This window comes from Lampetra fluviatilis, chromosome 75 (genome assembly GCF_964198595.1).
Source record: "Lampetra fluviatilis chromosome 75, kcLamFluv1.1, whole genome shotgun sequence".
Taxonomy (NCBI): Eukaryota; Metazoa; Chordata; class Hyperoartia; order Petromyzontiformes; family Petromyzontidae; genus Lampetra; species Lampetra fluviatilis.
The window spans coordinates 711820-728632 of record NC_136349.1 but is presented as its reverse complement, the minus strand read 5'-3'; the positions used below and the strand labels follow the sequence as shown (position 1 = coordinate 728632).

Sequence of the window (16813 nt, the reverse complement as noted above, 5' to 3'; positions counted from 1 at the left end):
ACAGCGGTTCGCTTAGCAGCGGGGGGGGCGATTGATGATGTTAGCCCGGCCGTTAGCATCATCGAGGGAGGGATCTCGGGGGCGAGCGACCCCCACACACACACCAAAACAACCGCCATTCGCCACAAAGAGGCGGTGACGTCACGACGCTTGTGCCAGGCTATGTGCACGTTGAGGCCACGTGAAGTGTCGAACGCCCGCTGGCACGAGGTCACAGACCCAGATGCCATGGGTCGACTGACTGAGATGACTGGCTAATGCACCACCTGTGCCCCCGACTGTGCCAACTTGCTGTGATTTAGCCACCCGGCGCTCCGCTCGTTGTTGTGAGCGTCGCTCCTCCGCCCTCCGTTGTTGTTGGAGGGCGACTGCCTCCAACTGCCCAGTAGCGTCCTTCACGAGCCTCCTCCACAGAGGCCGATATTGACATCGCTGGTACCGGTCATCGGCAAGTCCACTCAGCTCCACATCCTCCTGCACCACATCATTCCATCTCTTCTCTAGCCTGTGCCGATCCTGTTTAGCCCAATCGATCTGGCCGAACAACAGTTGTTTAGGCATACGGTGGCTGGGCATGCGGGCTAGGTGACCCAGCCAACGCAGCCTTGCCTGCCGGAGGAGCTCACCGATGGGACTTTGTCCAGATCTTTCAAGGATTTGTGAGCTCCGCACACAATGCAGCCTGGTTAAACCCAGGATAGATCGTAGGCAGGCCAGCCTGAATGTTTCTAACTGGCGAAAATGCTCCATTAGGGGGGGTCCACGTTTCGCAAGCGTAGAGAAGGGAGGAAATGACCGTGGCCAAGAAGACCCAAAGCGTCGCGTGGAGCGACAGACCAGGTAGCTTCCACACAGCGTTGCGCAGCCGATGAAAAGATAATGGCAATGTACTGATTCAAGAGTGAGACATCTGCTGTCTATATACAGACATACACAAATAGAAACACATACACAGAGACACACACAGACACATGTTCCCTGAATCACTGAATCAATCTGGTGGCGTTTATCAACGATGCATCCACATTATTCCTTGCCTCTTCAAGGTCACAAAGACAAAAATCCCCCGTGTGGCCTCTAACAGGGCTGTAGGAGCAAGTTCTGTCGTTAGCAGCGAGTAGCAGCAACAGCAGCAGCGCCTATGAAGGCCGGTAATTGTGGCACACAAAGACAAACACACAGACACACAAAGACAGAGAGACAGACAGAGACACAGACAGAGACACACACAGACAGAGACACAAACAGACACACACCGACACACACAGACACACAACAACAACCGCCATTCGCCACTAAGTGGCGGTGACGTCACCACGACGCTTGTACCAGGCCAAGTTCACCTTGAGGCCACGTGAAGTGTCGAACGCCCGCTGGCAGGAGGTCACGGGGCAGACCTAGCAGGTGCCACGGGTCGACTGACCGAGATGACCGAGATGACTGGCTGATGCACCACCTTTGCCCCCTACTGTACCAACTTGCTGTGCTTTAGCCACCCGGCGCTCCGCTCGTTGTTGTGAGACACACACAGACAGAGAGACAGACAGAGACACAGACAGAGACACACACAGACAGAGAGACAAACAGACACACACCGACACACACAGACACACACAAACACTAAGACACAGACACTCACATACACTCAGAGACAGAGACACACACAGACACACACAGACAGAGACACAGACAGACAGAGACACAAACAGACACACCGATACACACACAGACACACAGACATACACACAGACACACAGACACACACAAACAGACACCCACAAAGACACCACACACAGAGACACACAGACACACACTGCTGCTACTGATGGGAGGAGGAGGATGGGGGCCATAGACTCCCCATCACACAGAGACCCAGACGCATCACCACACAGAGAGCCATAGACTCGTCACCACACAGAGAGTCATAGACTCACCATCACACAGAGAGTCATAGACTCACCATCACACAGAGAGTCATAGATTCATGATCACACAGAGAGCCATAGACTCATGACCACACACAGATCCATAGACTCATCACTACAAAGAGAGCCATAGACTCATCAGCGAACACAGAGCCATAGACCAATCTTCACACAGAGAGTCATAGACGCATCACCACGCAATGATCCATAGACTCATCATCACAGAGAGACCCATAGATTAATCACCACACAGAGACCCATAGACTCACCACCACACAGAGACCCATAGACTCACCATCACACAGAGACCCATAGACTCATCACCACACAGAGACCCATCGACTCATCATCACACAGAGACCCATAGATTAATCACCACACAGAGACCCATAGACTCACCACCACACAGAGACCCATAGACTCACCATCACACAGAGACCCATAGACTCATCACCACACAGAGACCCATCGACTCATCACCACACAGAGACCCATAGACTCATCACCACACACAGACCCATAGACTCATCACCACACAGATACCCATAGACTCACCATCACACAGAGACCCATAGACTCACCATCACACAGAGACTCATAGACTCACCATCACACAGAGACCCATAGACTCACCATCACACAGAGACCCATAGACTCATCACCACACAGAGACCCATAGACTCACCATCACACAGAGACCCATAGACTCATCACCACACAGAGACCCATAGACTCATCACCACACAGAGACCCATAGACTCACCATCACACAGAGACCCATAGACTCACCATCACACAGAGACCCATAGACTCATCACCACACAGAGACCCATAGACTCATCACCACACAGAGACCCATAGACTCATCACCACACAGAGACCCATAGACTCACCACCACACAGAGACACATAGGCTCATCACCAGAGAGAAACCCATAGACTCATCACCACACAGAGACCCTTAGACTCATCACCACACAGAGACCCATAGACTCATCACCACACAGAGACCCATAGACTCACCATCACACAGAGACCCATAGACTCATCACCACACAGAGACCCATAGACTCATCACCACACAGAGACCCATAGACTCACCACCACACAGAGACACATAGGCTCATCACCAGAGAGAAACCCATAGACTCATCACCACACAGAGACCCTTAGACTCATCACCACACAGAGACCCATAGACTCATCACCACACAGAGACCCATAGACTCACCATCACACAGAGACCCATAGACTCACCATCACACAGAGACCCATAGACTCACCATCACACAGAGACCCATAGACTCATCACCACACAGAGACCCATAGACTCATCACCACACAGAGACCCATAGACTCGTCACCACACAGAGACCCATAGACTCACCACCACACAGAGACCTATAGACTCATCACCACACAGAGACCCATAGACTCATCACCACACAGAGACCCATAGACTCACCACCACACAGAGACCCACAGACTCATCACCACACAGAGACCCATAGACTCACCATCACACAGAGACCCATAGACTCATCACCACACAGAGACCCATAGACTCACCACCACACAGAGACACATAGGCTCATCACCAGAGAGAAACCCATAGACTCATCACCACACAGAGACCCTTAGACTCATCACCACAAAGAGACCCATAGACTCATCACCACACAGAGACCCATAGACTCACCATCACACAGAGACCCATAGACTCATCACCACACAGAGACCCATCGACTCATCATCACACAGAGACCCATAGATTAATCACCACACAGAGACCCATAGACTCACCACCACACAGAGACCCATAGACTCACCATCACACAGAGACCCATAGACTCATCACCACACAGAGACCCATCGACTCATCACCACACAGAGACCCATAGACTCATCACCACACACAGACCCATAGACTCATCACCACACAGATACCCATAGACTCACCATCACACAGAGACCCATAGACTCACCATCACACAGAGACTCATAGACTCACCATCACACAGAGACCCATAGACTCACCATCACACAGAGACCCATAGACTCATCACCACACAGAGACCCATAGACTCATCACCACACAGAGACCCATAGACTCATCACCACACAGAGACCCATAGACTCACCACCACACAGAGACACATAGGCTCATCACCAGAGAGAAACCCATAGACTCATCACCACACAGAGACCCTTAGACTCATCACCACAAAGAGACCCATAGACTCATCACCACACAGAGACCCATAGACTCACCATCACACAGAGACCCATAGACTCATCACCACACAGAGACCCATAGACTCATCACCACACAGAGACCCATAGACTCACCATCACACAGAGACCCATAGACTCACCATCACACAGAGACCCATAGACTCATCACCACACAGAGACCCATAGACTCATCACCACACAGAGACCCATAGACTCATCACCACACAGAGACCCATAGACTCACCACCACACAGAGACACATAGGCTCATCACCAGAGAGAAACCCATAGACTCATCACCACACAGAGACCCTTAGACTCATCACCACACAGAGACCCATAGACTCATCACCACACAGAGACCCATAGACTCACCATCACACAGAGACCCATAGACTCATCACCACACAGAGACCCATAGACTCCTCACCACACAGAGACCCATAGACTCACCACCACACAGAGACACATAGGCTCATCACCAGAGAGAAACCCATAGACTCATCACCACACAGAGACCCTTAGACTCATCACCACACAGAGACCCATAGACTCATCACCACACAGAGACCCATAGACTCACCATCACACAGAGACCCATAGACTCACCATCACACAGAGACCCATAGACTCACCATCACACAGAGACCCATAGACTCATCACCACACAGAGACCCATAGACTCATCACCACACAGAGACCCATAGACTCGTCACCACACAGAGACCCATAGACTCACCACCACACAGAGACCTATAGACTCATCACCACACAGAGACCCATAGACTCATCACCACACAGAGACCCATAGACTCACCACCACACAGAGACCCACAGACTCATCACCACACAGAGACCCATAGACTCACCATCACACAGAGACCCATAGACTCATCACCACACAGAGAGAGAGAGAGCCATAGACTCATGGTGGACTCAAACGAACGAATCGCTGACCGATGAGCGACACGGTGAGGATTCTCAGAGGCTCCGATTTGTCGGGGACATCCGCTCGCTCCGTGGAGTCGTCCTGAGCAGCAGCTCCGACAAGACGGTGGTGGTTCTGGTGGTGGAGGAGGAGGTGGAGGAGAAGGAGGTGGTGGAGGAGGAACTGGACAGGAGTCATGGTCGAGACTCAACGGCTCAAGGGCGAGTTGGTACTATCCAGAGAATGGGGAGAGACAGGGACTTTATATCGGTAGGAGGAGGTGGAGGGAGGAGGTTGGAGGAGGTGGAGGGAGGAGGTTGGAGGAGTGTTGGGGCCAAACTAAAGGGGTGGAGAGATAAGATAGAGAAAGACCCTGGGAGAGATTTGAGTGAGGGGGAGGAGGTGAGTAGAGGGGGGAATCTCGCGCAGAGAGAGAACCACAGACTCATCACATAGAGACCAATAGACTCCTCACACAGAGACCAATAGAATCATCACACAGAGACCCATAGACTCACCACACAGATACCACAGACTCATCACATAGAGACCCATAGACTCCTCACACAGAGACCAATAGGCTCATCACACATAGACTCATAGACTCACCAGACGGAGACCCATAGACTCATGACATAGAGACCGATAAATTTATCACACAGAGACTCAGACTCACCACACGAAGACCAATAGACTCTTCACACATAGACTCATTACACAGAGACCCATAGACTCACCACCACACAGAGAACCATAGACTCATCACACAGAGACTCATAGACTCATTACATAGAGACCAATAGACTCTTCACACAGATACCCATAGACTCATCGCGTAGAGACCGATAGACTCATCACACAGAGACTCAAACTCACCACACGAAGACCAATAGACTCTTCACATATAGACTCGGAGAATCATCACACAGAGACACATAGCCTCACCGCACAGAGACCCATGGAATCATCCCACAGAGACCCATAGACTCATCACACAGAGACCCATAGACTCACCACACAGAGACCCATAGAATAATCCCACAGAGACCCATAGACTCATCACACAGAGACCCACAGACTCACCACACAGAGACCAATAGACTCATCACACAAAGACCCATAAACTCACCACATATATACCCACAGACTCATCACACAGAGACCAATAGACTCATCACACAGATACTCATAGACTCGTCACACAGACACCCATATACTCATCACACAAAGACTCATAGACTCACCACACAGAGACTCATAGACTCACCACACAGAGACGCATAGACTCACCACACAGAGAGCCATATACTCACCACACAGAGACTCATAGACTCACCACATAGAGGCCAATAGACTCATCACACGGACACTCATAGACTCATTACACAAAGACTCATAGACTCACCACACAGAGACACATAGACTCTTTACACAAAGACTCATAGACTCACCACACAGAGACCCATAGACTCATCACACATAGACTCAAATACTCACCACACAGAGACGCATAGACTCACCATACAAAGACCGATAGACTCATCACACATAGATCCATAGACTCACCACACAGAGACCCATAGACTCACCACACAGAGAGCCATATACTCACCACACAGAGACTCATAGACTCACCACATAGAGGCCAATAGACTCATCACACGGACACTCATAGACTCATTACACATAGACTCAAATACTCACCACACAGAGACCCATATACTCTTCACACAGAGACCCAGACTCATTACACAGATATCCATATACTCACCACACAGAGACCCATAGACTCACCACACAGAGACCCATAGACTCATCACACAGAGGCCCAGATGCCATGACTGTACTGCTGTGCCAGGCTAGGTGCAGGAGGCAAAGGTCACGAAACACACCCAGCAGGTGCCATGGGTTGACTGCTGCTGTGCCAGGCTAGGTGCAGGGGGAGGTCACGAAACAGACCCAGCAGGTGCCATGGGTTGACTACTGCTGTGCCAGGCTAGGTGCAGGGGGAGGTCACGGGACAGACCCAGCAGGTGCCGTGGGTTGACTGCTGCTGTGCCAGGCTAGGTGCAGGAGGCGGAGGTCACGGGACAGACCCAGCAGGTGCCATGGGTTGACTGCTGTGCCAGGCTAGGTGCAGGAGGCGGAGGTCACGGGACAGACCCAGCAAGTGCCATGGGCTGATTGCTGTGCCAGGCTAGGTGCAGGAAGTCACGGGACAGACCCTGCAGGTGCCATGGGTTGACTGCTGTGCCAGGCTAGGTGCAGCAGGTCACATGACAGACCCAGCAGGTGCCATGGGTTGACTGCTGTGCCAGGCTAGGTGTAATAGTTAGCGCAGTGCACTACGACCCTAGTAACCCCGAGTTAAATGCCCGCTCACAGCCAACATGAGTGGCGAATATTTGAGCTTCACCATGATCAGGCATGTCCAAAGTCCGGCCCGCGGGCAGATTTCATACGGCCCGCAGCTTCGGTCTTATAATGTCTTATTTATGGCTCGCCAGCTCTGTCAGAATAAATACATCTTCTTGGTTATTTCGGTAAAGTCACGTAGAAAGGAAGTAATAAAATAATAAAAATAAAACATAAAGTACAATTCTCACGACGTTTTGGCCACAACGCAAGCAGCCGTCCTCAGGTGAAGAATGAAACACCACCAAGCTTGGAGCGTATATTTAAGCTGGGTTGGAGGGGGGGAGGTAGGAAGAAGAGTGCCTTAACAAAATAATTTGCATATCAAGAGGAATTTAGCATATTTATGGGAAATGCGTAGGAGGTGGGCGGGGGGTTTCAAAGTCATATTATGCCCGTGCATTATGCAGGATTAGCAGCATCAAAGGGAGGGGATGGGGGTAGCATTAACAAAGGGAAGGAATGTTAATAGTATGTAGCTGCAGTTACTAAACAACACTTAAAAAAACTAACTATTTTATTACTTCCCTTCTACGTGACCGAAAAAACCAAGAAGATGAATCCCTGCAGTCACGAAAGCTTTACATCGAAAAATAAATACATCATAAAACTCATGTAAATTTAAGGTATTCTATAGAGTTTGTTCAATGTTATCTGACTGAATGAAAGGCAGAATTGCGTTTGTAGAGTTGTTCGCGTCTGCCTGAGTGGCTTATATTTGGTCACATTGTCATTTGGAAAATAAAGGTAATTGTGACAATGAAAATTGTTTTATAACGATGTGTATTCCCACGTAACTTTTGTGGTTAAAAAAAATGTCAAAAGGAACTATTGGCCCCCGGGCATCTTCACTTTATGAAATGTGGCCCTCTTTGCAAAAAGTTTGGACACCCCTGACCATGAGTCCCTGGTGCAGTGTGCGTGTGTGTATATAGCAGCACTGGGGAGACAAAGGCGGCCGGGCGTGGTGCTGGCCACCCACTCCCTCCGATGTGCTAGACAAAGCTCCCCCGTGCAGCCTCCAGCAGGGCTGTCAAGTGCAGTGTCAGTAGCAGCAGCAGCAGCAGCAGAGACTATGAAGGCCGGCATTGTGGCACACAAAGACTCACACAGACACACTGAGATTCTAAGAGATGCAAAGACACACACAGAGACACACATACACACATATACACACAAACAACAACAACCGCCATTCGCCACTAGGTGGCGGTGACGTCACCACGACTCTTGTGTCTGCCCCCCCACCACACACCCCACCCCACCCCCCACACAAACCTCACCAGAGGGAATCGATTCGAATAATCGTCATCTACGGCAAATCTCCTTTGTTGTTGCTGCTGCTATCGACGCGAGCATCGATTCCATAACTTTGTATATTTTATCTTGAAGGAATCGATTTCCCGCAATTCTCTGCATAAACGGACGGCGGAGAAATCGGTTCGCGAATCGATGCAAACGATTCCATCCTCCCACATTATTTGGAATCTATTCTTGGCTTGGTTCTTGGCTTTCTGTGAGTATTTTAAAAACCTCCGTCTCGAGTAATTTAGCGATCGTCTTTTTGTTACTCAAACAAACAAGTAACTCATCCGAGGTGGGGAGGGTTTGTTTCACGGCGTCTTCGCCCAACTGCTTGTGGCTCCCTGAATCGCATAGATCGAGCGGCTTATAGGCTCGAGCCTCGGTCTAGCCTAGATTTCTCCCTCGGGAAGCCGAGGCGAATCGTGGAGACCGAGCAGCGTATAGGCGCAAGCCTCGGTCTTGCCTATATTTCTCCCCCGGGAGGCTGAGGCGGTCCCACCGTGAATCGTAGAGACCGAGGGGTTTATAGGCCCGAGCCTCGGTCTTGCCTAGATTTCTCCCCCGGGAAGCCTAGGCGAACCGAGGCGAATCAGCTTATAGGCCTAAGCCTCGGTCTTGACTAGATTTCTCCCACGGGAGGCCGAGGCGGTCCCACCGTGAATCGTAGAGACCGAGGGGTTTATAGGCCCAAGCCTCGGTCTTGCCTCGATTTCTCCCCCGGGGGGCCGAGGCGGTCCCACCGTGAATCGTAGAGACCGAGGGGTTTATAGGCCCGAGCCTCGGTCTAGCCTAGATTTCTCCCCCGGGAGGCCGAGGCGTACCGAGGCGAATCGCGGAGACCGAGCGGCGTATAGGCCCAAGCCTCGGTCTTGCCTAGATTTCTCCCCCGGGAGGCCGAGGCGGTCCCACCGTGAATCGTAGAGACCGAGGGGCTTATAGGCCCGAGCCTCGGTCTTTCCTAGATTTCTCCCCCGGGGGGCCGAGGCGGGCGTGGGTCACCCCAAGCCCCCCCAAGCCCGATAGGAATCGCGATGTATTTCGTAGTCGGGATAAGCGGTTGCTTTTAGAATAAGTAGCGCGTATAGGTACGGGCGGTTTGAATACATAGTGCGGATGAGCGGGCGCGATTGGAATACGCAGTCCGGATTGGTGTCCGCCCATTGCAGATGAGCAATAGTTTAGATTTCGATATTAGGAAGCCACTGTGCGCTATGGTGCACTTTAAAATAATCTTAATGTATATTGAAAAACTCGTTTATTGATAAATGCTCGTTTGTTCGTTGTCCTCCCGCGCTTCTGATTAGCACGGTTGGCTGTAAATGGTTGAGTGGGTGGGTGAGTGAGTGGGTGAGTGAGTGGGTGGGTGAGTGGGTCAGTGAGTGTGTGGGTGAGTGGGTGAGTGTGTGGGTGGGTGAGTGAGTGAGTGGGTGAGTGAGTGTGTGGGTGAGTGGGTGAGTGTGTGGGTGAGTGAGTGTGTGGGCGAGGGAGTGAGTGGGTGAGTGTGTGGGTCAGTGAGTGTGTGGGTGAGTGGTTGGGTAAGTGAGTGAGTGTGTGGGTGGGTGAATGGGTGTGTGGGTGGGTGGTTGGGTGGGTGAGTGGGTGGGTGAGTCAGTGAGTGGGTGGGTGAGTAGGTGGGTGAATTGAGTGGTTGAGATGAGTGGTTGAGGTGAGTGAGGTGAGTGGGTTAGGTGTGTGTGGTTGGGGTGAGGTCAGTGTGTGAGTCGGTGGGTGAGTGGGTGGATGGGTGAGTGGTACTGGCTGGAGAAGAGATAGACTGATGAGTAAGTGGGTGAGGTTGGGTGATTGGATGGGTGAATGTGTGGGTGAGTGTGTGTGGGGTGGGTGAGGTGAGTGTATGGGTGAGTGAGTGGGTGAGTGAGTCAGTGAGTGAGTGTGTGAGTAGGTGGGTGAGTGGGTGGATGGGTGAGTGGTACTGGCTGGAGACGAGATAGACCGATGAGTAAGTGTGGGTGAGTGTGGTTGGGTGATTGGATGGGTGAATGTGTGGGTGAGTGTGTGTGGGGTGGGTGAGGTGAGTGTGTGGATGAGATGAATGTGTGGGTGAGGTGAGTGTGTGGGTAAGTGAGTGGGTGAGGTGAGTGTGTGGGTGAGTGTGTGGGTGAGTCGGTGAGTGTGTGGGTGAGTGTGTGGGTGAGTCAGTGAGTGGGTGGGTGAGTAGGTGGGTGAATTGAGTGGTTGAGATGAGTGGGTGGATGAGTGGTTGAGGTGAGCGAGTGAGGTGAGTGGGTTAGGTGTGTGTGGTTGGGGTGAGGTCAGTGTGTGAGTCGGTGGGTGAGTGGGTGGATGGGTGAGTGGTACTGGCTGGAGAAGAGATAGACTGATGAGTAAGTGGGTGAGGTTGGGTGATTGGATGGGTGAATGTGTGGGTGAGTGTGTGTGGGGTGGGTGAGGTGAGTGTATGGGTGAGTGAGTGGGTGAGTGAGTCAGTGAGTGAGTGTGTGAGTAGGTGGGTGAGTGGGTGGATGGGTGAGTGGTACTGGCTGGAGACGAGATAGACCGATGAGTAAGTGTGGGTGAGTGTGGTTGGGTGATTGGATGGGTGAATGTGTGGGTGAGTGTGTGTGGGGTGGGTGAGGTGAGTGTGTGGATGAGATGAATGTGTGGGTGAGGTGAGTGTGTGGGTAAGTGAGTGGGTGAGGTGAGTGTGTGGGTGAGTGAGTGGGTGGGTGGGTGAATTGAATGGTTGAGGTGAGCGGGTAGGTGAGTGGGTGGGTGGATGAGTGTTTGAGGTGGATGAGTGAGGTGAGTGCGTAAATGGGTGAGGTAAATGTGTGGGTGAGGTAAGATGAGTGGGTGAGGTGTGTGTGTGTGAGAGTTAGTGGTTGAGGTGAGCGGGTAGGTGAGTGGGTGAATGAGTAAATGGTTGTTGAGTGTGTGGGTGAGGTGAGTGGGTGAGGTGAGTGGGTGAGTAGGTGGGTGAGGGTGGTTGGGTGAATGGGTGAGTGAGTGGATGAATGGGTGACTGAGTTAGTGACTGATAGAGAGGGCTAAACGAGCACGGCATGGGCTGGAGAAGAGAAAAACTGATGTGTGACGGGGTGAGTGTGTGAGTGGGTGGGTGAATGGGTGAGTTGAGTAGGTGAGTACGTGGGTGAGTGAGTGACTGGGTGAGAAGAGATGGACCGATGTGTGAGTCTTATGTGTCGGGCAAAAACAACCCACTACTTCCTCGGTTGATGGTATCGCTGTGGTGAGCAATGCCATGGGGAGAACAGACAATTTGAAAATGGGCTCTACCCCTTCTTGGCACTTGTGGCCATCACAGTTGGCCAATGGCGGCTCTGGACGGGTGCGAGGGGACTGGTAACCCCTCCACCTTCAATGCAAGTACCACAAAAACGCGGGATAAATATCGAGCAAAGCTTGTGCCGGAGGCCCCCGGGGGGATGGGCGTCCATGACGTATTCTTGCCAAACCCCATTTGGCGGAGCCAGGAGACTGAATCCTTACCCTCGGTTTTCCTCCAGAAATGGCAAAAAGCCACTGTGGGTGGCCACATGGAATGTCCGAGCGCTCGCTGCAGAGGAGAGGCTGCCACTCCTCTGTCGGGAGCTGGACAGGTGTCACCTGAATCTCTTGCGGTATTCAGGAGGTCCGGTGGACCGGCTCTGGCTCCTGCCACCATGAGGGGTGGACAGTCCTCTACTCGGTGCAGGAGACTGCCAAACAATATGATGTGGCACTTGTTCAGTATTCAGGAGGTCCGGTGGACTGGCTCTGCTTCCAGTCATGATGACTGAATGAGAGCTACGCAGAAAGAAAATAAAAAAATAGCTTTCGCCACCGTTTTTCCATTCTGCTTCCATCCAGGTAGCGCAAAACCCACGGGCATGGAGCGGAGGCCTGTCGAGCGGCCCCCGGGCAACCGCCACGAGTGCGACCACTGCCCCTACGTGACGGACCGCGCGAGCCACATGGAGAAGCACCGCAGGACTCACACGGGTGAAAGGCCGTTCGCTTGCCCCGTGTGCGACCGGCGGTTCACGCAGCCGTCGGCCCTCCGCAGCCACGAGAGAACTCACACCGGCGAGAGACCGTTCGCGTGCGACCTCTGCCCCAAGTCGTTCGCCGTCTCCTCCACCCTGCGGATCCACGCCAGGACCCACACGGGCGAAAGGCCGTTCGCTTGCCCCGTGTGCGACCGGCGGTTCACGCAGCCGTCGGACCTCCGCATCCACGAGAGAACTCACACCGGCGAGAGACCGTTCGCGTGCGACCTCTGCCCCAAGTCGTTCGCCGTCTCCTCCACCCTGCAGATCCACGCCAGGACCCACACGGGCGAAAAGCCGTTCCGTTGCGACGTGTGCGGTAAGGCGTTCCCTGTGGCGTCCTCTCTGCGCATCCACGCGCGCGTCCACACTGGCGAACGGCCGTTTCACTGCGGGGTGTGCGGGCGGTCGTTCGCCCGGGCCTCCAACGCCCGCAACCACGCTAGGACGCACGCGGGAGACCGGCCGTTTCGCTGCGAGCGCTGCGACCGGGCGTTCGCGCGCTCGTCGCACTTCGCGAACCACCTGAGGACGCACACGGGGGAGAGACCGTTCGCGTGCCCCCGCTGCGGCCGCGCCTTCTCGCAGGCCTCCCACCTGAGCGTGCACGCTAGGACCCACACGGGAGAGAAGCCCTTCGCATGCGAGCGCTGCGGCAAGGCGTTCGCCCGCTCATCGGCGCGCAACGCCCACCGGAAGACTCACGCGCTGGAGGGCGAGGAGGCCACGGCGGCGGCGGCGGCGGTGGTGGTGGTGGGGGGGGAGGAGGAGACTGAGGAGGAGACTGAGGAGGAGACTGAGGAGGAGGAGATGGAGGAGGAGGAGGAGACGGAATCAACGAGCCTGCCACCTCGCGTGAAACGGGAAGCGGGGGAAGACGGAGGCTTTGAAACGTGGCCCGGAGTGGAGGTGAAACGGGAAGAGGAGGAGGAGGATTCGGCTCTGGAATCCGACTGCCAGGTGAAAAGCGTCATCGTCAAGCAAGAGGTGAATTCGGACTCGGAGGGAGAGTGAGGGGATGCCACCACTGTGCAGTTGCGAGGAAGTCAAGAGGGGCTGCCGAAGGGAGTAGCAGTGTACAAGCTGTGGCCCAGGAATTGGAGGTGAAACGGGAAGATGATGAAGATTCCATTGCGGAACACAAGATCTCCAGGTAGATGGAGGCATCGTCAAGCCCGTGGAGAAGAAGAATTCGGACTCTGGAGGCAGAGAGAGATGGTGAACCTCACCGTGCAGTTACAGGAAAGACAAGGGGGGACTGCGGTGGAAGAAATTCGTGCCAGTTTTACAAGCCATGGCCCAGATGTTGGAGGTGACACGGGAAAATGATGAAGATTCCATTGCAGGACACAAGTTCTCCAGGTCGATGGAGGCATCGTCAAGCAGGTGGAGAATAATTCGGACCCTGGAGGGAGAGTGAGGTGATCGCCGCCATCGTTACAAGTCAAGTGTGGTGGGGAAAACTCCATAACCTACGAGCCACCATGGGGTTGATCAGGGACGCATCATCACCCTCCACGTCACAACACTTGCTGCGTATCTGCAATAGCGGTTCAGAGATGCATCGTCATCACTCTCCCATTTCACAACACCGCTGCGTATCTGCAATAGTGGATCAACCACATCATCAGCCTCCCACATCACAACACCACTGCGTATCTGCAATAGTGGATCAACCACATCATCAGCCTCCCATGTCACAACACCGCTGCGTATCTGCAATAGTGGATGAACCACATCATCACCCTCCCACGTCACAACTCTTCCTGCTTATCTGCAATAGCATATCAAAGACATCGTCATCACCCTCCCACGTCACAACACCGCTCCGTATCTGCAATAATGGTTCAACCACGTCATCATCAGCCTCCCACGTCACAACACCACTGCGTATCTGCAATAGTGGATCAACCACATCATCATCACCCTCCCACGTCACAACACCGCTGCCGATCTGCAATAGCGTATCAGAAACACATCATCATCACCCTCCTAATTAACAACACCGCTCCGTATCTGCAATAGCAGATCAGTCACATCATCATCACCCTCCCATGTCAGACCACTGCTGCCTATCTGCTATATAGCCAGATCCAACACAACCGGTGTGCTGTACTAGTAACGACTTGGCGCGTTCTGTTTACATGACACTAAACCTTCTTCTTGGTTCTTTTGGTAAAGTCACGTAGAATGGAAATAATAAAATAATAAAAATAAAACATAATAAAATAATTCTCACGACGTTTCAGCCACAACGCAAGCAGCCGTCCTCAGGTGGAGAACAGGTCTGTCAGGAAGACAGCGTCTGACTGTCTTTTCGACAGACCTGTTCTCCACCTGAGGACGGCTGCTTGCGTTGTGGCCGAAACGTCGTGAGAATTATTTTATTATGTTTTATTTTTATTATTTTATTATTTCCATTTTACGTGACTTTACCGAAAGAACCAAGAAGATGAATCCCTGCAGTCACGAAAGCTTTAAATCGAAATTTAAACCTTGTCGCTTAGATTGTAAGGGGGGTCTGGGGACCGCCACTAACTTCAACGTGCTACACCAAGACCGAACGGCATTTTTCTCCAAATAACCAGCCGGATAATGGCTAAGTTCTTAATCATTTTTCTCCATAATAGAGGTTTGTGTTGGGTTAGATCGCATACGTATAAAGGTTGTGACGTTAAACCCGCCACCACCCGACAAAGCCACTAGTACAGCACTACACTGGGTGTGTGTTGGAGAGCAAACGACAGGAGGTATAAGAACATTGTGCATTGATAAAGTTTGTTACAGGACATACGGGGGATCTTTGTCTTTGTGTGCTTATTTGTGTACCTGTCTGTACCTGTGAGTGTGCCTGTGTGTGTACCTTTTTGTGTACCTGTGTGTATGTACCTATGTATTTACCTGTGTGTACTTCCATAATATAGGTGTTGTTTGGGTTAGATCACATGAAGATAAATGTGTCGTTAAACCCTTCACCCGACACAGCCAATTAATCATGTTTGTCACGTAAACAGAACGTGCCAATTCGTTACTAGTGTAGTGACTGACTCAGAGACACTAAGTGTAGGATGCACTCTGTTTATTAACACGGCCTAACAGTTAACACTCAGTAACTACGGTTCCCAGTCAGGGCAGCTGGTAGACTGCCTGACTGGCGATGCCGAACTGTGTACACTTACCTGTAAGGACTGACATAGTCCAGCAGGGGCAGTCACAATATCCCGAGCCCCGGAGCAGGAGGGGGCCGTGGGGTGTCCTAGGATCTCTCTGGACCCCGCCCCTTGGGTGGGGAGGTGTATATAAGCGGACCTCTACAGGCTCGTGGCCAGTTGAAGACAGAAGCAAGAAGACTGGTCAGCTAGGACCCTGGGACCCTGAGACCCGCTGACCTTGTCAGGGCTCTGGGACTCTGTGTGGCTCAGTGGTGAGACCCTGGGAACCCCTGGCCCTATGTCCTTGTGTAGAGGTGGTACGTACCGGGTGTAGCAAGCCATTACGTTGCGGTGTCTACATCACAGTCCGTGCGTGGGGTGTCTACATCGACGTCCGCATACAGCCCTGCCCTTCGGGGGGGGCAGTTGGGTATATAAGGCGGTGCGCGAGAGAGCTCGAGGCAGTCGTTGGAGCAGAAGAGCCAGTGAAGAACGAAGAGGGAGCAAGCTAGCTAGGACCCTGGGACCTTATCAGGGCCGGGACTCTGTGTGGCTCAGTGGTGAGACCCTGGGAACCGCTGGCCCGATGTCCTTGTAAGGGCCGGGTCCGAGCGGGCCAGTGGTTGGGACCCGTACCCTGGCTAGGTCGGGTCAGATAGCCTCCCCTAGGAAATACATAGCCGGAGGACCTGAGAGCGTAGCCGGTGTCAGGTACGCTAGCCGTAGGCTGTGTTCCTAGGCTGTATAACTGACGGTTACTGTTGTGTGTTATAAATAAATACGTATTGCCTCCGTCAACCGTCTCCTGCACTACTTACACCGTTACACTTGTAAGGGCCCGGTC

General features: G+C 52.7%; 1 protein-coding gene across 1 annotated transcript; it reads left to right on the top strand.

Annotated features, from left to right (window-relative positions):
- The first annotated feature begins 8960 nt into the window (after positions 1–8960).
- On the top strand, positions 8961–15025 carry LOC144953366 (uncharacterized). Its single transcript, XM_078883930.1, has 2 exons — positions 8961–9018; positions 12639–15025. Exon 2 carries the CDS (start codon positions 12659–12661, stop codon positions 13829–13831), a length of 1173 nt encoding a protein of 390 aa, XP_078740056.1. The 5' UTR covers positions 8961–9018; positions 12639–12658; the 3' UTR covers positions 13832–15025.
- The last annotated feature ends 1788 nt before the right edge of the window (positions 15026–16813 follow it).